The 21027-nt window shown below is 40.1% G+C and overlaps 1 protein-coding gene across 5 annotated transcripts in view; it reads right to left on the bottom strand.

Moving 5' to 3' along the window:
* Nucleotides 1-21027, bottom strand: part of Setx (senataxin) — a 57821-nt gene that overhangs the window by 27878 nt on the left and 8916 nt on the right. For all 5 annotated transcript variants that reach the window (XM_021156936.2, XM_021156942.1, XM_021156939.2 and 2 more), the window contains 7 exons: nt 20645-20754; nt 15018-15237; nt 14109-14228; nt 10291-10462; nt 10084-10171; nt 5579-9691; nt 4200-4299 (listed from right to left, as the gene is read on the bottom strand). In XM_021156936.2, coding sequence (XP_021012595.1) covers nt 4200-4299; nt 5579-9691; nt 10084-10171; nt 10291-10462; nt 14109-14228; nt 15018-15237; nt 20645-20754 — 4923 coding nt within the window. The remainder of the gene's footprint in view (nt 1-4199; nt 4300-5578; nt 9692-10083; nt 10172-10290; nt 10463-14108; nt 14229-15017; nt 15238-20644; nt 20755-21027) is intronic.

Genomic DNA, 21027 nt, shown 5'->3' with positions numbered 1-21027 from the left:
AAAAAAAAAAAAGATTCCACAGGTTCCAGTGGATGACCACACATCCAGGCACAGAAAAGTAGCACCAAGTGGCCTTAGAGAGATTTAAAGGAATCAGCTGGGTGGTGGTGGTGGTGGTGCATGCCTTTAATCTCAGGCAGATAAATCTCTTGAATCCTAGCCAGGCTGGTTTACAGAATTCCAGGACAACCAAGAGCTATGCAGAGAAACCCTGTCTCAAACTCCACTCTACCCTCACCCCCCACCCTCCAAAAAGTACAAAGTAACATGCACTGGCTGCTCTTCTTAGAGGACCTGAGTTCAATTCCCAACACCCACATGACAGCTCACAAAAACTTTTAACTCACTTTCAAAAATACAATTGTAATTATTCATTACAGGATTCTATAAGGTATGAAAAACAAGGGGGCAGAAGGTGATGGAAGCCTTTAAAATCCCAGCACTTGGAAGGCAGAAGAAGGAGGATCTCTGTGAATTGGAGGGTAGCCTGATCTACAAAGTGAGTTCTAGGACAGTCAAGACTACAGAAAACCCTGTCTTGAAAAGAAAACAATATGTTACAAAAGGAAGGAGGGTTATAATATAGGGTTCTTTGGGGAGCTAGAGGGAGGACAGTAAGAGTGAATATAATCATTTCAAATCAAAGTTAAAAGAAAATTTCTACAAAGCAAAACAGAATACTGAAAAGTAGCAGACACACTTTCCATAAGGTTCATTCTAGCTTTTCTTAGCTGTGACAGTCGTACTATGTAGTCCTGGCTGACCCTGATCTTTTTTAGAGTTAACTTTCTTTTTTTTTTTTTTTGGTTTTTTGAGACAGGGTTTCTCTGTATAGCCCTGGCTGTCCTGCTGTCCTGGAACTCACTTCTGCCTCTGCCTCCCAAGTGCTGGGATTAACCACTGCCCACTTTTTAGAGTTACTTTATGTTGAGGCCTGCTCCTTTTAACATCACTGTAGCTATTTTTTATTCAATCTCCATTTTGCTTATAAAATGAAATTAAGTTCAGGGTCTGACTCTGCTTCCCAGAAGTAATTATCTATAGCTGACACTGAAAAATTCTAGAAGATCCTAACACTATGATTGTATCACTTATGCTGCTATCTCAGTGCTCTGAAACCCCCCTGTTCACCACCCACTCACCACTCCTCTTACCTCACTTAGGACCAATCAACTTAAAAGTCAGCTGATAGTACTTTGTCAAGTTAGCCAAAATGTCATAAGCCTTCACCCTTGCCATCTTACTTTTGAACTTGGCTTTTCCTATAAAAAGCCTGCCCTAAGAACAAACTAGTACCACAACTGGAATCCTGAGTCCTGATAAATCAGTCTTGGGGTGTGCATTAAATAAACTATTCTTGCTTAACTGAGATGGCTGCTTAATGGTTTGTGTGGCAATTCCTGAACCCCAACATTTTATGTATATAAATCTTTGGCCTACATGATGTATATATATGTACCACCTGCATCCCTATTGGATTCTAGAACTGGAGTTATGTATGGTTGTGAGTTACCACATGGGTACTAGGGATAGAATCTGGATCTTCTTCAAAAGCAACAAGTACTTTTTAACTAAGTTATCTCTCCTTCCCTGTGATCCTGAACCCTTTACCCTCTTACCTTAGCCTCTCAAGTGCTAGTATTATAGCATGTGCCATCAGGCCTGACTTTTTACTGGGTTTGTTTTTAATATAAGATTTTTCTGTGTAGTTCTGACTGTCGTGGAACTCACTACTCTGTAGACCAGGCTGTCTTCCTGCCTGTGTTTCCTGAGTAGTGGGATTAAAGATATGCTCCACCACTCCACCCAGGTCTTTCTACTGGTTCTTAACCACAGAGTTCTCTCTTGTGTTCTCCAATTTCAAAATCACAGGCTCAAGAAACTCAGAAACAGATCTAAGTACACAAAGATACTATAAAGCTACTAATGGCATTCCACACAAGGGATATAAAGTAAGCAAGACTAGGAAAATAAAGCAAGCACTACAATAAAAAGGTTCACGTCAACCCAGTCAGCTGAGCACTAAGAAACTGAGTTAAAGCACTAAGAATGGAGATGAGGCAGATGGGACAAGTCAATCAGAACTATGAACAATCAATATTGTTATGTTAATACAAGCAGCAAAAGACACAAGTGCACAGATTGTAGAATTCCATTCTTACAATCTGTAACAAAGGCAAGAAGAGACAGCACACCAGAGACTCACAAGAAAAAAAACAGGAGGAGCGGGAGGAGTAACTAAAGAAGCCTAAGGAAATGTTTCAGGGAGTGGGGGTGTGGGGTGGGGTAGGAAGCCCCTCTATTCAGTGAGGGAGCTCAACTTCTAAAAGAAGGAACTTTAACATATCATACAAAGAACTGGGGAGGGAGGTAGCTCGGTCAGCAAAGTGCTTATCTCACAACCACTGAGGACCTGAGTTTCAAACCTAGAACCCACATAGAGGCTGGGCATGTTACAGGTGGGACAGTGAAGGGCTGCTCTTTTATAGGACATGGGTTCAACCTCCAGTACTCACATGATAGCTAATAACCATCTGTAACTAACTCTAGTTCTAGCAATCCAACATCATCTGCCTTCCACACCCATACACACACCATTTTGTTTTTTAAAAGACTGGTCATGGTGAGACACGCTTAAAATAATATAGTATGGTTAAGCAGGAGACTGAGATCCGTCTGGCTCACTGGCCTGCCAGTCTAGCCTAATTGGTGAGTTCCAGGACAATGAGATTCTACTTCAAACCCTAAGGTTGTTCTCTGGCTCCCATAGGTGCTATACACACACATGCACACGCACATGCACAAGGAAAACACTGAATAAACCTAACCATAGTTGGGGTTGTAAAAACTATCTTTAACAAGAAATTTTCAACTGTGTTACAATATAGCTCATTGATGGAATACAAAGGTCCTAGGTTCTAATTCTAAAATCCCAAAACAAATTATAAAAAAAACAAAAAAAAAAACAGGGAAGAAAAAAAGGGGCACAACACAGATTGTGGAAAACAGTAACTTCACAGAAGATACTCAGCAATCAAGTGATCAGACTGAGTTGCCACCAAGAAAAGCTATTCTTCTGTTCTATTTTTACCAAATGCATAAAACCTCAAGTCTAAGGTAACATCTGGGAAACAAAGAGTGTTCTACAAACTAACTGGCATAAAGAACATGCAGTGAAGACAGGCTGAGGAATGAACTACTCTAGACCACTGGGGACTGAGAGAAGACAGTGCAACTACAGATGTTTGGACTTTAGATTGGATCCCAGGACAGAAAACAGACATCACTGGGACCACAGCTATGTTATGAATGAGGTCTCTCTCATACTCTGTACTATAGCAATGCTAACCCCTGATTCCATCACTGTTCCATGTATGTGAGATGTTAACATGTGAGAAGGCTTCTTGAAAACTCTATGTGGAGTCTAAGTTCTACATTTTTGTAAACTCTAAAATTTGAATGTGAAAAGTTGGTTCTTCCGACCCAAGTTCCAGGATTCATCACCCAAACCACTCTATAAACCCTCTGCCCACGACAGCTGCTTCCTAACAATTATCAGTGCTTGCTTCACTCACAATCTACAAGAGCCAGCTCCACCATAAATGTACTAACATCTCTGTGGATATATTATAGATTTGGTATATAAGAGGCACTCATTTCCATTGTATTTTACTTGTCACTCTTCACTGACTTAATAGTACAAAAGTCTGGTGTGTTGTATGCAGTGTGCCTTGAATCTCAGCATTCAGGGAGGCAGAGGTAAGCAGATCTTTGTGAAATGAGGGCAGCCTGGTCTACTACTGAGGTCCAAGCCAGCCAGGGAGACACACACAGAAGAGTCTACCTCAAAACAAAACAAAACAATACAGTCATACGTACATGTACAGTTTACTTTTTATCTGTTCATATTTTCTCTATCACATACACATTCACTAAAATTACAGAACCTAATAACTGAACTTCTGACCATTTGTTCTTTTTATCTCAAATAATGTTTTCTGCCTTCATGTCTCATTGTAACAAGAGCTAAATGAGATGAGTTTACATGGCTGTCGTCATATGATCACTGGCTACTGTCTGTACTACTGGTGAAAGCTATACATGCTCGTCCCACTGGTCTACCTTACCAGCCCCTGGCATCTCTCAAGTAAAAATTTCCAGTTATCATATTATATATTCCAAGTTGCGTATGAACTTACTCAGAAACTCCCAGTATTTTTTATAGTCAGCTGGAAATTTTCGTAATTGCAACTGATAGAAATTCTCTTTATTTGGAGAGCTCAGCCATTCCTGTGCCACCTACACAAAGTAAAAGAAGAAACTAAGAAATAAAGAACATGCTAAAAGCTACTACAAACAAACAGCAAAATGTTCCAGTGGGCTGAAGGAAAAGCAGAACAGATCCCAAGTGAAAACCTAAGAATCAGTCTGTGAGGTTTATCAAGTTGTCCACAACTGTCCTGCCCAAGTTAGCAGCCATTAGTCACATTTGGTTATATTTGTTAACTGAACTTTTAAAGGCTAAAAAATACTATTGCTCAGTTGAAATAAGACACCTTTCATGTTCAGCAGTCACCTGTGCTTCTGATACTGTTCATGCGATGCTAGATCTTCACACTGCTTGTACCTACTTCACAATGAGATTATCTGCCCTACATTTCTCTCAACCTCTGCAATATTGGCACCAGCATTCTTCCTGTTGGTTTCTATATGTCACACGTACTAGTAGTCTTCCAAAGGCTCAAATCAAACCCACAAGTATCTTTGAGATCTTTTGTGAGTTAAAAATGACTACTCCTAAGCCCAAATTTATGAAAGAAAAATTACTAGTGTAAAAGGGCTATTTAACACTTTTTAAACAAGCAAACAAACAACAAAAAATGACCTTTGAGACTTTGTTTTGTTTTACAATAACTTTTTGAGTCAAGCAGCTAAATCTGCAACTGGCCCTCAGTTCCTGGTAACCAACAATTCTTAGTGCTGAGCGGCTTCTACTCAAAGTTAACCAAGCAGCTACTCCTCTTGGGGTGGGGGTGGGGGACGACACACAACCCCATCGTCACACTGCATCATTTTTGGCTAGAAACATCCAGAGGAGCTTTCCTGCCATGTACTGCTCCAGCCTAGAAACCAGGAGAGGTGAATTCAAGTTCTACCTCAATCCTGGCAGACAGTAAACATAACATAACCAGGTTAAGCCTCCAAACAGTCATCTTTTCAATTTCCACTCATCAGTCATATATTCTAAAATGTACCCTTATAGCCTTTCCATCTCCACAGCTACCACCCAAAGCCACTATCATTTTACCCTCAAGTTGCTGTAACCAACCTATAACTAGTCTACTAGATCTGTTAGCCTTTCCAGTTTATTCTCTACCCAACAACCAAGGATCTTGGGTAAGTATAAGCTACTGTGTATTACTAGTCCCTGGTCTAAATACTGACCAACTCCAAACCTTCCAATACCTTCTCACTGTAGTGAGTATAGACTCACTCTTATAGAAACTTAGAAAGCTAGCTATATGCTTATAACCATTTCTCTATCTACAGTAGGGGCAAAGAATTAAAGAATACTTACTGTTTCAAAAGCATTCAATATAATCAAAGGTAGAAAAACATTAAAATATTCTGCACAATCTTGAAATCGGACAGGCACAGGTCTTGAGATAGACTGACAGAGACTTGTTGGAGCACCACACTTATCAAAGTTCAAAAACATTTGGTATTTCCATTTTAAGACCTCTTTAATGAAGGTGTCAAAGATAGACTGTGATGGCAACAGAATATTCACTGGAGAAGCAGCTGATGTAGGCCTGTTCTCACTAAATGTAAGCTTGTAACTCTGTTTGCTGGAACTGCTTGGAGTCTGAAAATGAAAAATATTGCATAGACTTTTCACCTCAGCCACTGGCTTCTGAGAACCCATGGAAGAGGGTGGTGTCACCTTCAAATTAGGCTGTTCTCCACTTGACTTATTTTTTAGTGCTGACTGAAGTGTAGTACTTTCCAAAGACTTGGAAAGATTGGCAGTTCGTGAAGCGCTGCTTGAACTAAATATCTTGGTAGTAGTAGGTCTCAAGGGCCTGGCTACAGAAAGAGGCAAGCCAGGTTTACGGAACAGGCCGTCATCTGCTGCTTTAGCTTCAGAGTGTCTTGGGCAGTATTCCGCCTTGTTTTTTGTAGTTTCGACACAGTCTTTGTATTTACACTTTGGGATACTCAAAGACTCCAACTGAGGCCGACTTAAAGAATCTTCTCTCTGTACTGTGTCTTTTTTATGAGCCACGATAATGGTTTTATTTTCCAACTGTGAGCACAGATCCATATCTTGAGGATCATGTTGTGTTAGGAATAAATTGTCATCATCTGTATCACTACTAGACTCTGGCTCTGCAGCTTTCACAGGTGCCACCTCCCCAACTTGAACTGTGAGAGCACCTCCGTCCACAGGGTCCTCTGAAGCAGAGGACATCACCACATCTGTTGGCACTCCTCCACTTAACACTCTAGATTCACACTGGTTCACAAGACAAGTTATACCTGTCACCCAAGGATCAGAAGAGGCTTCTGCCACTTCTGCTTTGGAAAGCATGCATTTTGCTAACTGTTTTTCATTACTGATGGCAAGTGGCTCACTTACTCGATGATCATCTGGCTCATCAGAGTCTGCTTCAAGTACATCTGATCCCTGTACTATGCGTGACACTGATCTTACAGTATTTTTGTAATCAAAGTCTCGTTTTTGATGTGATCTGGATCTCATAAGCCTTTGAAATTGAAGATCCTGGCTTGTCAGAAGCTTCTTATTATTTTTGATAGAAAGAGTCTGAGGAGAAATTAATTTAGCTTTCTTGGGGGCGTTAACTACTCCAACAGTCTTCCCATGGTCACGTAATTGGACTATACACTCCAGAGACCTCTGGGACAACTCAAATGCCTTCCGAGGGGCTTTTTTCAGACCAAGTTTTTCAACTGTTGAAGTTGGCTCTGGACACTGACGAAACTTCTTTGGTGGCACAATAGCAGGAGAAGTTCTACAACTTATGTAACGTGAACTCTTAGACTGTCCTCTTCTGGTGTCTGAGTGTGTTTTCTTAGTTGCCTTAGAGGCTGGAACTTTCCTAACAGGTTTTGAGTGAGTTCTAGATTTTATAGACTTCTGTAAAACTGTAGAATCTCTCTCAACACTTGAACTGGGAGTTGCCATCCCCATGTCTGCACTCTTTAAATCACTTTCAGTAAGATCTCTGCGATCAGGCAATTGTTCAGTTCCAACAGAAGAGGAAGGCCTCTGAGGATCTTCAGCTGTAACTTTGTCACGGCGTTTCCTCTTAGGTTTTTTTACTCCAGTTTTACAAAATTCCTCAGCAGAAACACTACTATGTGGTCCTGCATGCTCCTTAACTCCCTCTGCTTTGTTTCTAACAACCTCTTCAGACACAGAGTCACCACAACCCAAGTTATTGTTTGTACTATCAGCTACATGAGTTACACAGCTCTTTTGTTCCCCTTGAAGGGAGTTTTTGCTGTCTATTTTATGATCTTGCCAAACTGAAAAGACTTCAGATGAGCTTTCAAACTCAAAAACCTGAGATTCAGAGTCTTCAAATTCTACAGGGCACGTTGTTTCTTCCTCTTTCACAAGCTTCTTCTCCACATTGGGATTAACTGCCAAACCATGCTGCTCTGAACAGTCTTTCCCTATGCATGCTTTACTCTGTTTGATGTTTTCCTCACTACAACTTCTTTCATCTTCATCATCTTCATCCTCATCCTCTTCTTCGTCAGAATCTGAAATAACAATAACTTGCCCATGGCAGGTGGCAGCACTGTTTTGGTTAGCTGTCAAACATCTTTTATCATCTTTTTGTAGCTGAAATGAATTCTGTTTACTTAAATCTGATGGAAATTGAATAACAGTGGTTTGAGATATTAAAGTTATGTTACAGAGGTCTATTTGACGACCTGCGACCAAAGGTTTGCTACTGTCATGAGGCACCTGCCCTTCTACCAAGTTAGAAGTCAACACTGTACTTGCTCTCATTTCCTTATCTCTTGATTCAACTACCATCTTTACAGGACCCTCACATGGAGTTTTCACCAGTGTATCAGTAACTTCTGTAAATGATACCAAATCATCGTCAGCATGGCCTTCTTGGACTTCAAGCTTGTCTTCATTGTCAGAACTACTATTATCCAACCCCTCACTCTTTATCTCTTTCTTGAATAATGAACTGTTTTGAGATTTTTCCTCTTCATGCTTGTCATCCAGAACAGGGTCTGAAGGCACATTGTGTCCAATGCTATCTTCCTTTAGAGCTCCTCTATCTGTTCCTGAACAGTTCTCAAGGTCAGATATAGCTGCATTTTCCTCTAGATTGATATTATTTACCAAAGTACTTTTCCTGATTTGCTTCTTTATGACATGTGATAACTTTGCACAAATTTCATCTTTCTGTAATTTGAAACTTGGTTTTGAAGTTTTACCAACAGAGCCATCCTTTAATGAGACATCTCCATTTGATGTAGATACCTGTTCCATAAAATCACTGCTAGAATCAGTCAATGAATGTGCTGGCATTATCACTCCTCTGTCACATCCCCATTCTGGACCATTTTTTGAAGTACTATTTGGTGGTGCATATGAAGAGCTTTCTTTTCCAGACTTCTCTGTGCTTATTTTAACTTGCTCTTGAGCACTTTCAGAAAAAAGAGCCTCACTTTTCTGCTTCAAGCACAACTCAGCTGGAAGAGGCTCTTCTTCATTCAAATCAATGTAATGCTGCTTCAAGTTCTCCTCTTCTGTAGTATTTACTTTCATCAATACTCGATGGGTGTCAGCTTTCATTGGCTCTTTAGAAGATACTGGACTGCAATTTTCCAAGCAATAAGTGGTTTTTTTATGCTTCCTGTCTATTATATCACTTTCTTCTTTGAAAGATGGAGGGGTTTTAAATGTAGAAGTTGAATCCCCAAAAGTGCTATATTGGGGCATTTTGAATTTTATGTTTCTAATTATTTGTTTCAAACACATTTGTAACTCATGGGTTTCTTGACCAGTCAATTGCCAACCCAGAGACAAATTTCCTCGAAGGAATAAGTTAAGTTTATCCCAGAACCGCTTACAAAGTGTTTGCTGACCAAGCTGATAACCTTCTTTGAGGAGACCTCTAATCAACTGTACACAAGCAAGCTGGACAGAGTTAGACTGCACCGAATGCAACGCCAAGGACGACATTATTGCTGTTCCTCTGGAGGTATTTCCAGGTGACTTCTCACAACTCCGTACAAATGCGGTAGTAGGAAGCTTGGCACACTTCACAACAGCTTCTACCCACTGCTGAGAACTCACCCACAGCAGATGCAAGCATTTTTTATTTCTATGCAGCTCAATCACTGATATTAAAATCAGAATAAAAAACTCAGTGACTTTGTCACACACAGCATCTGTCTGGTTGAGGACATCTTTGACTTCTGAGTATAGATGATGAATAACTTCTACTATGTAAGCCACACCCAAATCCTTAAGATCCATGAGTGACTGAACAAAAGGTATGAACCACAGAAAGGTGCTGTTATGAACACGCATATCTTGACCAATATCTGACTGAAGTACATTGGCTAATGTTTCCATTTCTTCATACATGTTTGGACAATAATCTGGACAAATGGCTGATCTCCACCCAGAATCCTAAATGGAAAAATGATAAATATTCAGATAAACAAGTATCAATGGTGTCAACACCCAATCTGTAGAAAAGGAATATAATCTGCAGCTTTAGTCTTCTGCTCTCCAATATGATGTACTTAATGTCATTTGAATTATAAAATTGCTTCAAGAAAATGCAAATCCACATCTTCACATACTTAAGCCTTCCTATTAGTTGGCTTGATTACTACTACTCCTACCAAACTACCCCTGCAGTTAGAGTTCATGTACCCCATATGAAATGCATCAGCCACACCAAAGGGCCTATATGAAACAGTGGATTCAGACTAACTAAACATCATAAAGTCAACAACCAGTCACTACACAGAACCGTGTCTCTACAGAGTCACTTCAGCTTTAAAAATGTTCTATACCTTTTTGGTCTTTTCAGGATTAAAGTTATAAACAATCTGGCTGCACGTCACCATATCATCAAAATGTGGCTCCGGTTCTAACTTGGTCCTTAAATATTAAGAATAAAAAGAAATTACTGAAATGAAAGGGGTTGGAGAAGAGGGAAAAAAAAAAATCTTAGAAAACGAGCTACAGTATGTTATTTTAAATTCTAACATTTACCGCACCTTATGCAGCTGTTCCGTATATTCTGGATCTCTCTGTTGTAGCTCTCGTTGTTAATGATGGTTTGAAAAGCTTCAATAGGGTCAATAAGCTGACCCCACACCTTAGATCCAAGGCGATCAAGAATCACCATGAAACAGTGTAATGCTGGCCAGAAAGGATCCATGCTATCATCTGAAATAAAATAAAACAATTACTAAAATAAAAAACAGTAAGAAAAACATTCTAAGATATATTGGAAATATTCTTAGTCAGCCAAAATAGCAAGAATGAAAGAAAATAGCAGTAATTTAAAGTGATGTCTAATTTATTAAAGTGTTTTGTTTTGCTTTTTCTGAGACAGGCAGGGTTTCTCTGTGTGTAGCCCTGGCTGTTTTGGAAGTCCCTCTGAAAACCAGAATAGCCTCGAACTCACAAAGTTCCACATGCTTCTGCCTCCCAAGCACAGGGATTAAAGGCGTGGGCCATTATACCTGATTTACAAATTTTCAAAAACTATAATCTCTTTGCAAAAAGTAAATAATTAATGAGAAACAAACTGATGATTAAGAAGTCTTCTCTCACGGGGCGTGGTGGCGCACGCCTTTAATCCCAGCACTTGGGAGGCAGAGGCAGGCAGATTTCTGAGTTCGAGGCCAGCCTGGTCTACAAAGTGAGTGCCAGGACAGCCAGGGCTACACAGAGAAACCCTGTCTCGAAAAACCAAAAAAAAAAAGAAGTCTTCTCTCCCCCGCCCCTTCTCATTCTAAGTACTGTTTGAAAGAGTAAAAGAATAAATGGTATTTATTATCTAAATAAGGCCCAGAATCTAAAAAAATTCTGCTCCAGCAAGATTCTTAATTTTGCTTACTATGTAACAGCATTTTGTTGTTTCCAAGCTTAATTTTTCATATACCCATAATCTGTTTATAAGCAAAAACAAATCAGTTATTTGCAGATATTACCAGAATGCCTTCTCTGCCAGCACTGCCTATCAAATTCCTAACCATCTTTACTAGATTCCATACTATGTTAACTTTCCCAAGTGTCTGATTCCCGGAGCACTCCGTGGAGGCAGCAGTACAGCCTACTTTATCTCTCAGAGTGACTAGGTGCCTCTGACCCTTCGCTTTACTTCTCACAGACCTTTCAAACTTTGGTTGGCATTTGTTCTTCAGTGCTGGGGCAGAACCCAGGGCCTTGGGCAAAGTAGGCAAGTACTCTATCACCCCCAACCAAAAGGACTTATCTCGGGTAGATTTCCTTAGGCATATTGTATACAACCTCTGATGGTGCCTTACATTTAGTAAAACCTCATATAAGGAAGAATATAGTCATGTGAATGAAGACAATTATGAAAAGTTTAAGAATTTACACTTTGCTACATCCACTCCAGTAGTGACCCGCCTGACAAGCTGAAAATCGAGGTCCCGAGGAGAAAAGGTCACAGAAACTTAGTCTCCTGGAACCATGGCATCCTGTATAACGAATGCTCCAATGTCCTTGCTTTAGTTGGTAAACGGATCTGTGTGCTTTTCCTTAATATTGCTTTATTATAAGTGCTTCTAAGGATTGAATTTTTGACATATAGCTAAGTTAGATTCTTCACTAGTCCTAGGCAGTCAGTCCTTGAGCCAACCCTGGGCATGGATAGCTAAATCAATGGCCTACACAGAAATTTACCATTATCTAGGAAGGAAGTTTGTGATCTAAGGAGGAACCAGGGTAGATACTTAGAACTATAGATAGCTGAGTTACACCCATACACAGGAATTTACAATGGCCTAGGGGGACGGTGGATTATACAATAGACTAGAATAGGAACTGCGGCAAGGGCACAAAGCCCTTGCCCCTGGCTTCTAAGATTAAACTGACCTTAGGTGGGGCTGCTTTTAATTCCAGCTGTTAACACTAAATTTTATCCCAGCTGGTTCCTGCCAGGCCTGCCATGTTGCATTCCTCTGTTTTATGTAAGAATCAGGTAACCTTATTGTACCTGGCTGATGTGTCACCTAACTTCCCTATTTTCTTCAGTATAAAAAGTTTGATGCTCGATTTGACAAATTACATTCAAATCCAGCACACTTTCTCACACTCTCTTGTGTCTGCATCTGTCGGTCAATTCCCTCCGACTCTGTGCCCATCTGCCGGAACCCCTGATTCCCACAGATTGAGGGGGGCTGACTAGGCCCAGCCTATGGCAACACTTGAAGACTATGTACAGACACAGGGAAAGAAATGAACAACGTTCATAATATATGCTGGCAAATCCATTATCAATAGCATAATCTAGCAAGAAAATATTTGCTATCAGAAAAATAGTGTGATTTCTTCTAGAATCTCGATATAAATCTAGAAATAAACAGAGTTTTATCACCAAGCAACTTTCCAAAAGCCAAGTGAAGGATATTCTCATAGGTTCTGACACACTTGGTCTTTACTGATGCATTCCTTTTTCAGGTCTCCTATGATCAGTTTAGCTCAACCATCAGCTTCACAACCCAGGAAAAGCTGGAGTCTAATAAATAATATGACTATATATTTCAGGATAACTTTTCTTTTGGGGGATGGGATGGAATGGTGGAAGGCTGCTTAAGTATTTTAGAGACAGTCTCACTACATAATGCAAGCTAGCCTCAACTTCATGTTTTTCCTGAATTAAGTTGCTGGCTTCATTTTCCAAGCATCTAGAGTAGACTGTGTGTGGTGATGAAAATGTTGTGGGTTTATAATGTCTAGTACCCACTGAGCCTTGAAAATATGGCTAATGGTAATGAAAAACTAGATTTTTTTCTTTTTTAATTAATTTTCAGTCTGGTGGTTATTTTGGACAGTGCCACCCTAGAGAATCAAGAGATAAATGAGGGACTGAAGAGATGGCTCAGCAGTTACACTGACTGCTCTTCCAGAAATCCCAAGTTCAATTCCCAGCAACCATATGGTGGCTCACAATCATCTATAATGGGATCCAATATCCTCTTCTGGTGTGTCTGAAGACAGCTGCAGTATACTCATATACATTAATTAAAAACAAAAATAAAAAACAAAAAAAGGAAAGAGACCAATGAAGTAGTAAGCAAAGATGGACTCTTATGATTGGCAAGGCTCTTCCTACTGTTAAGTGACATGCTTTTTGCAAATAAATCTCCCAGAGACTCTGGTTTACATAATGGAAAATTAAACTAACTTCTCTGGACTCATTTCCTCTAGCAAAGAGATAGGAGTTAAATTAAAGTCTAAGGAGTCCTTTGCAAGTTAAAGTCTGAATCTATGAGCTAACTCAATCCCTGGTCAGACTGTGCTAAAGCACTTCCTCGGCACGCCTGAAGCCTGAAGTTCTTTTCTCCACACTCTTATAACCCTAATTCTTTTTTCTTTTTTTTTTGGTTTTGGTTTTTGGTTTTGGTTTTGTGTTTTGGGTTTTGTTTTGTTTTTGAGTTTTTCGAGACAGGGTTTCTCTGTGTAGCCCTGGCTGTCCTGGAACTCACTCTGTAGACCAGGCTGGCCTCGAACTCAGAAATCNGCCTGCCTCTGCCTCCTGAGTGTTGGGATTAAAGGCGTGCGCCACCATTGCCTGGCATAACCCTAATTCTTATAGTGACACAAACTTACTTTTTATATTTTGGCTTTTCAAAACAGGGTTTCTCTGTGTATCCCTGGTTATCCAGGAACTTTCTCTATAGACTAGGATGGCCTTGAACTCAAGAGATCCATGCCTGCCTCTGCCTTCTAGTGCTAGGATTAAAAGTGTGTGGCATCACTCTGCCTAGTGACACCAACATTTTTAAAAGTACACCATCATAGTATTATTCAAAAGCATTTTGTAAGTAAAGTATATTACCATCCGATTGCTTCTCCATGGTGTGAAGAATTGATTGCATAAAATCATTTTGCTTGTCTGAGCCCAGCAACAGTGAATCCATGGCTTGCTCCTCAAGAATAGTCAACAACATGCAAATACCTGTAAGATGATTCCAGTTACCAGACTGCTGTAACAGCACTATACTAAATAGTTGTCTTAGCTAGCAGAAATAAAGCAGGGCAGCAAGTCAAGCAGCAGACTTCAGCTCCCCTCACAGCTGTTGAAGGCTGAGGTACCTACCGTAAGCACCACTCCCCAACCATAGCACTTGACACTTTCTCTGTAAAACAGGTAAGTGATGGGAACCTTGGTAGAAGGTGATTTCTAAGATGACTACCACACAACCTGAATTTCATAAAACTGAAGATGCCTCAAACATTCATATATGTTGTATACAGTTCATATACCACTAAGAAAACTGCTACCAACCATGACATATAACTTTGAAGAACAGCGATTAATGAAATAGTGACTTGCAAATATCTCTCACAACATGGAAATAATCAACATCAGACTGACACTTCTACTTCAAACAAAAGACTTGCCAGGGTTTGAAAATGTATCTGTATGGAAGGCATTTAGAATAAATGATATTTAATATTTAAGCTAATTTAGCAAAGGAACAAGAACTGGGAACCGCAGGGCGTGGTGGCGCATGCCTTTAATCCCAGCACTTGGGAGGCAGAGGCAGGCGGATTTCTGAATTCGAGGCCAGCCTGGTCTACAAAGTGAGTTCCAGGACAGCCAGGGCTACACAGAGAAACCCTGTGTCAAAAAACAAAAAAAAAAAGAACTAGGAACCATGAAACTTTGTAATAAGAAAATTGCTCAGATTGCTCTGTGCTCAGAACACTAGAGAAGACATGTCCATGTAATAATAATACTCACCTAGCCAATAGTTTTTGTAGTTGGTAGTATCATACATGTGTGCAGGCAAAAGGATCAGTTTGCCTTTTTCAAGCACAGAAGATGTGTAAATGTCTGGACTTTCCAAAAGCCCCAGCTCAATGACTTTAAAAAGGCAAGTTAGAACTTCCTGTAAGTCGTAATAGTCATCTCTGTCCACCTTCCCCAGGTTTCTTGCAGTCAGAATAGCCCATCGCCGAACCTGAGTAATTGTATTATAATAACATTGTAGGTTCATTAATTCAATGAACAATGAACAAAGAAAATCTCCTAGTTACAGAGTTCAGTAGACTGATCAACCGGGGATTATATTACTGCATATAGACCTTTAATCCTGATTCAAACAAACTATACATCATTTATGAAACAATCATTTTCATTCTTAAAGACTAGCAGGAACCTGTTCTATGTTAATATCTATTTAACATTATTATAAGCATTTGGTAATTTTCCATTTATTCCATCAATCTTTTGTGCTCACTTACATTTTAGATATGTCTATTAGAAGCAATACACAAAAGACTTCTATAAGCTAATTTATTCTTTAGCTAAGTTCATCTGGCTCAAACCTATTTTTATACATGAACTTTTTCCTTTAATACTTTTTTTAAAAAAAGATTTTTTAAAGACTTTTTCTTTTTCTTTTTTTTTTTCTTTCAAAGATTTCTTCATTTTTTTAAAGATTTTTCCAGGCATTCTTCTGGAGGCCAGAAGAGGGCACCAGATCTCATTAAAGATGGTTGTGAGCCACCATGTGGTTGCTGAGAATTGAACTCAAGACCTCTGAAAGAACAAACAGTGCTCTTAACCCCTGAGCCATCTCTCCAGCCCCCCCTTTAATACTTTTTATTCTTTAAAAATTTCTTATTGTACAAATATATCTTGGTCATTTCCATCTACCATCACCTCCGACTTCATTTACAGCATGCCTTCTTTTTAAAAAAATAATCCACGTTTGCCTGTGCCCTTAGGGTGATGCCTTCTGCTAGTTTCCGCTCTCAATCCCATTTACATTTCAGGATACCTAAACCAAGTCAGGGACATGCACTTTCCTTTTACTTGGTCTACCCCCTGCTACCCCCCAGACCCTTTCTACTTGAAACTTGGTTTGACTCTGTAACATAAGAAGCCTGGAACTCACTATGTAGATTAGACTGGCCTCTGATGTGTGGCATCTCCATCCTTCAGCCTGCCAAACACTAGGATTACAGGCTAAAACTACAAGCCCAACCTGAACTCAAATTTTTGGTTTCATTTTTATACAAAGGCTTCTAACATCCACATTATCAATAATCAGCCAACTGTGTGTGTTTGCATGATCTCTGACTCCTCCTCTACGTGCTGTTTAGTAAAAGTCACTGTGTAAAACATCTTCAAGAACCTTGTATAAGGGCTGGAGAGATGGCTCTGCGGTTAAGAGCACTGACTGCTGAGTTCAATTCCCAGCAACCACATGGTGGCTCACAACCATCTGTAATGGGATCGGATGCCCTCTTCTGGTGTGATTGAAGACAGCTACAGTGTGCTCATATATATAAGATAAATAATTTTTTTTAAAAAGTCCTTGTCTTCTCTTGAAGGAGGAAAATTATTGAACTCTTCCTGAACTCTTCAACTCAGAGTCCTACCCCTCCCATCTGGAGATTGCTCCCGGAACACTCCTGAACCCTTCACCCCAGAGTACATTCCTGAACTCTTCACCCCAGAGTCCGACCCCCTCCCAATTGAAGACTGTTCCAGGAACATTTTTTTTAGATAAGGGTCTCCTGGAACAAACCTAGTCCTACCCCTCCCAACTGAGGACTGTTCCAAGAACATTTTTTAGATAAGGGCCTCCTGGTACAACCCCAGAATGTTCCAATAGATCGGGTACATTGCCAAAATATAGGACACGACCCCTTGGTTACGTAAAACACCTTGGCAAAACCCCTCAGTCACGCAAACTTGTACTTTTCCTACCCTGCTCCCCCCTTGGCTTTTTTTCTATATAAGCCTGAGAAAAGTTTGGGTGGTCGTCGAATCTCCTCTACACCATGCCTGGTGTATGAGTTTCGACCCCAGAGCTGGTTTATGTGCTTTTATGTGCTTCCTTGTTGTTGCTTTATTAAATCTTACTCTCTACATCTTAAGTTCGGTCTCAGTGTCTTCTTGGGTACGCGGCTGTCCCGAGGCTTGAGTGAGGGTCTGCCCTCCGGGGGTCTTTCACTCTCACCCCATGTGAGAAAAGCATTTTTCATATAGTTCTGTTTTTGTCATTGTGTGTGTCTGAAGACAGCTGCCTGTACTCATATAAATAAAAATAAATTTTTTTTTTCAAATTTTGCTTTGATCCTCCTCTTTCACTATTCTGCACATGTTTGGAGTTGCCTTTCTCTCTCCTGAAAATCTTCACAGGTTCTCCATGGTCTTATTTTCTCCAGTGAAGTTGTCTCCACTATTTCTTTATTTTCTTTTTATCTTCTTCTTTATTTTTAACACTACCATCCTTCATATGCATTAAATTTTATCTTCTTTCTAAGATTTGCTCAATCTGGTCTTTACTGAGTAATACATTTTTGAAACATACATAGGTACTCATTTTTATTATCACATATCCTAAATCCCTTTTCTCTTAAGATAGGGTCTTCTGTTTATCCCCATCTGACCTAGAACTTGCTGCATAGCTGAGAATGACCTGAACTTTTCCACTCCCAAGTGCTAATATTTAAGTGTGCACTACTACCATGGGTGGTATTGTGCCATGAAAGGGATCAACCTCAGGGATTTATGCATACTAGACAAGCACTCTGACGGAGCTACATCCCCAAGGATTTAGTGCCCAGGTCAGAAAGCAGTAGCAAACAGGTCAAGGCTGCATTTTCCCTCCATGAGCCTGAGGAGGCACAATATTAAAGTCATCAGAGGTGCTAAGCTGGTCCCCAGACACCTATCAGTGTCTTAAGCATCAGTGTTCTGTACTGCCCTCATTTCACTCCTATCTCTACTTCAACAGAACTTTGAATTCAGGAATGTGAACAAGTAGTGCTAACCCATAGCAACAGGAAGAACTGAAAGCAAAACCTTATACCTTTCCCATCTTATCTACAGCCAGAGAGCAGGGAGGGATCTTACCCTTTCATAACACAACCCAACAGACCTTTTCAGCCCAGAGTTTGTCCCAGTTCTCTCAAGTTCTTCAGAAGTTGATCTTAACAGAGAAGCCAACAGAGCTGGTTTCAACAGTACATCTCAACATCTATTTTATGTTTTTTCAGATTTAGTTTTCAAGTTGTTACATGGAGGGATTCTGTGTTCCCCTCACCTATAACCAGCCCTCTTTCTAGCTACACATTTGGGACTGACTCCAGCAGTACTCAGTCCAACTACATAACCAAGTTTAGCATCAGCAGCTTAGGATGTCTTGTCTATGAACTCAGTCATCAAGCTGCAAGTGTTTGGTCCAGTACATGGCTATGATGAGACCTATATCTCAGAGTTTGGAACCTGAAATGTCCTCTAAAGACGCAGGTGCTACAGAGCTTAGTTTATAGGCTCAGTGACAGAGCATTGCCTAGTGTGCCTAAGGCCCAACAACAAAATCTCTTCAACACTATCAAGAGGTAGAACCTTTAAACAACAGGGCCTGTAGGCAGCTCTTCAGGACATGGAGTATGCCTTCAGTCAGAATTGCAGGACAGGGCTTCTTTTTCACTCTTACCATGAGATAAGTGGTTTTGCTCTGCCACATACCTGCCCCATCCATGAGATACTACCAGAGGTTCAAAGCTTCATAGGTAATTGTGTTCTTGGAACAAAATCTCTACAGTGCCAAAAACCCCTCCTTTACAAAGTGAAATCTCTCTAGCACTTATTATAGTAGTATAAAGCTAGCATAGCTGCTTTTTTCCTGTAGGTACTTGCTTTTAAAAGCTAGTAAGCTCGGCATAGTCTTCTACACCTTTAATTCCAGCACTCAGGAACCAAAGTCAGGTGAAATCTCTGTGAGTTCAAGGCCAGCATGGTCTACAGTGACCATCTCAAAAACAAAAAAAACAAAAACAAAAACCCGCCGTGCGGTGATGGCACACACCTTTAATCCCAGCACTTGGGAGGCAGAGGCAGGTGGATTTCTGAATTTGAGGCCAGCCTGGTCTACAGAGTGAGTTCCAGGACAGCCAGGGCTACACAGAGAAACCCTGTCTCGAAAAACCAAAAAAAAAAAAAAAAAAAAAAGTAAAAAATAAAAAAATAAAAACCCAGCATCAATAAGCGTCTTATATTTTTGTCAACTTTCACAGGGGTTCTAGTTGTCTTCTGGAGTATATTTCTAATACCATGTATAACAAATCCCTTAGGGTCTACAGGATTCTATCACTTACTATGCTTTTCCATTGCTGGACTGTAGAAACACCTAGTCTGACTGCCTCACTTCCTCTTTGGGGACTTTTCCTACCATTTGTTTAGAAAGAAAGAAACTGATTCACTATCATTTTGACTAAAAGTCTATTGCTATGCTCCTTTTTTTTCCTGAGACAAGGTCTCACTGTGTAGCTGACTGTCCTGGAACTAATGTAGACCAGGCTGGCCTTAAACTCAGAAATCCACCAGCCTCTGCCCCCTGAGTGCTGGGATTAAAGGCGTGTACTACTACACCCTGCAGTATGTGTAAAAGCAAAACATCTTTTCTTGCCATTATTTTGGCAAAACAGACTTTTCAGCAATTGCCGTAAAGTATTGACTCCATTCTAACTGCTAGTGTACATGGAACTGTATGTGTAGGCTGTCTCACTTACAACCTGTTTCTATGATTAGGGGTGATCTCTGTATCCGTTCTTGTCCACTCTGAATTTTATCTTTCTCATCTCTAGCACCTTGGAATTTTTCTTGCTCCATCCTATCCCCTATAATTGCACCCCTTCAATCCCACTTATTATTAGCAAAATTAATATTTAAATGCCATTTCCATGTATCTCAGCAACAAAGAGAGGAAAGCAGGACTCTTCTATTAGTTCAGTTTGATACTATGCTGGTTAATTTTGTCAACCTAACACAAACCTAGAAATATTTCGAAAGAGGAAATCTCAATTTAAAAACAAAAAAAAAAAAGCCTTCTTAAGCCTGGAGTACCATTTTAATGACTGACATGGGAGGGCTGAGCCCACTATGGGTGGTATCTCTTCTCCCCTAGACAGATGGCTCTGGATTGTACATGAAAGTATGCTAAGAAAGGCAGTAAGTAGTATTCCTCCATGGTATCTGCTTCAGTTCCTGCTTCCAGGTTCCTGATTTCCTTTGATAGACTGTGATGTGGCAGTATATTATGAAACAAATCCTTTCCTTCCTTCCAAAGTTGCTTTGACCAGTACTTTATCACAACAACAGAAACCCTCACTGGGACAGACACGTTGAAAGGCAAACTACTTTTCTTGTCTTTTAAACTCAATCACCTATCAGCAAGTATTCTCCTGCCCTCTTAAATTCACGACACTCCCAATAATATAACGGTCTACCTAAATGCACAAATATAAAAAGAGTAAAAACCTTAACCAATATTTTAAACAGAATACATACTAAGTCTATAATTAAAACTAATAAAGCCAATACTAGCACTGCCTACCACTCACACTCACCATTTCATTGGGATGAACCAAAAACAAATAGATGCCTGGATATTTGTCAAAAACCTGAAAGGAGCAATTGTTTTGTTCCATTCGGCAAAGCGCTTCCACACACAGTTCATCTAAATAGAAAGATAACATATGATTAAATTTTGGGCCTCAAGAGGCTAAAAATGGCTCTTAGGTTATTTTGTAAATAAACATTAATCATTTTTTTAAACAAGGCATTAAAATTAAAAACTCTTATGCCGGGCGTGGTGGCGCACGCCTTTAATCCCAGCACTCGGGAGGCAGAGGCAGGAGGATTTCTGAGTTCGAGGCCAGCCTGGTCTACAAAGTGAGTGCCAGGACAGCCAGGGCTACATAGAGAAACCCTGTCTCGAAAAAACCAAAAA

This window comes from Mus caroli, chromosome 2, assembly GCF_900094665.2.
Source record: "Mus caroli chromosome 2, CAROLI_EIJ_v1.1, whole genome shotgun sequence".
Lineage (NCBI taxonomy): Eukaryota > Metazoa > Chordata > Mammalia > Rodentia > Muridae > Mus > Mus caroli.
Note: the sequence above shows the minus strand (reverse complement) of the source record. Positions and strands in the feature narration are given on the sequence as shown.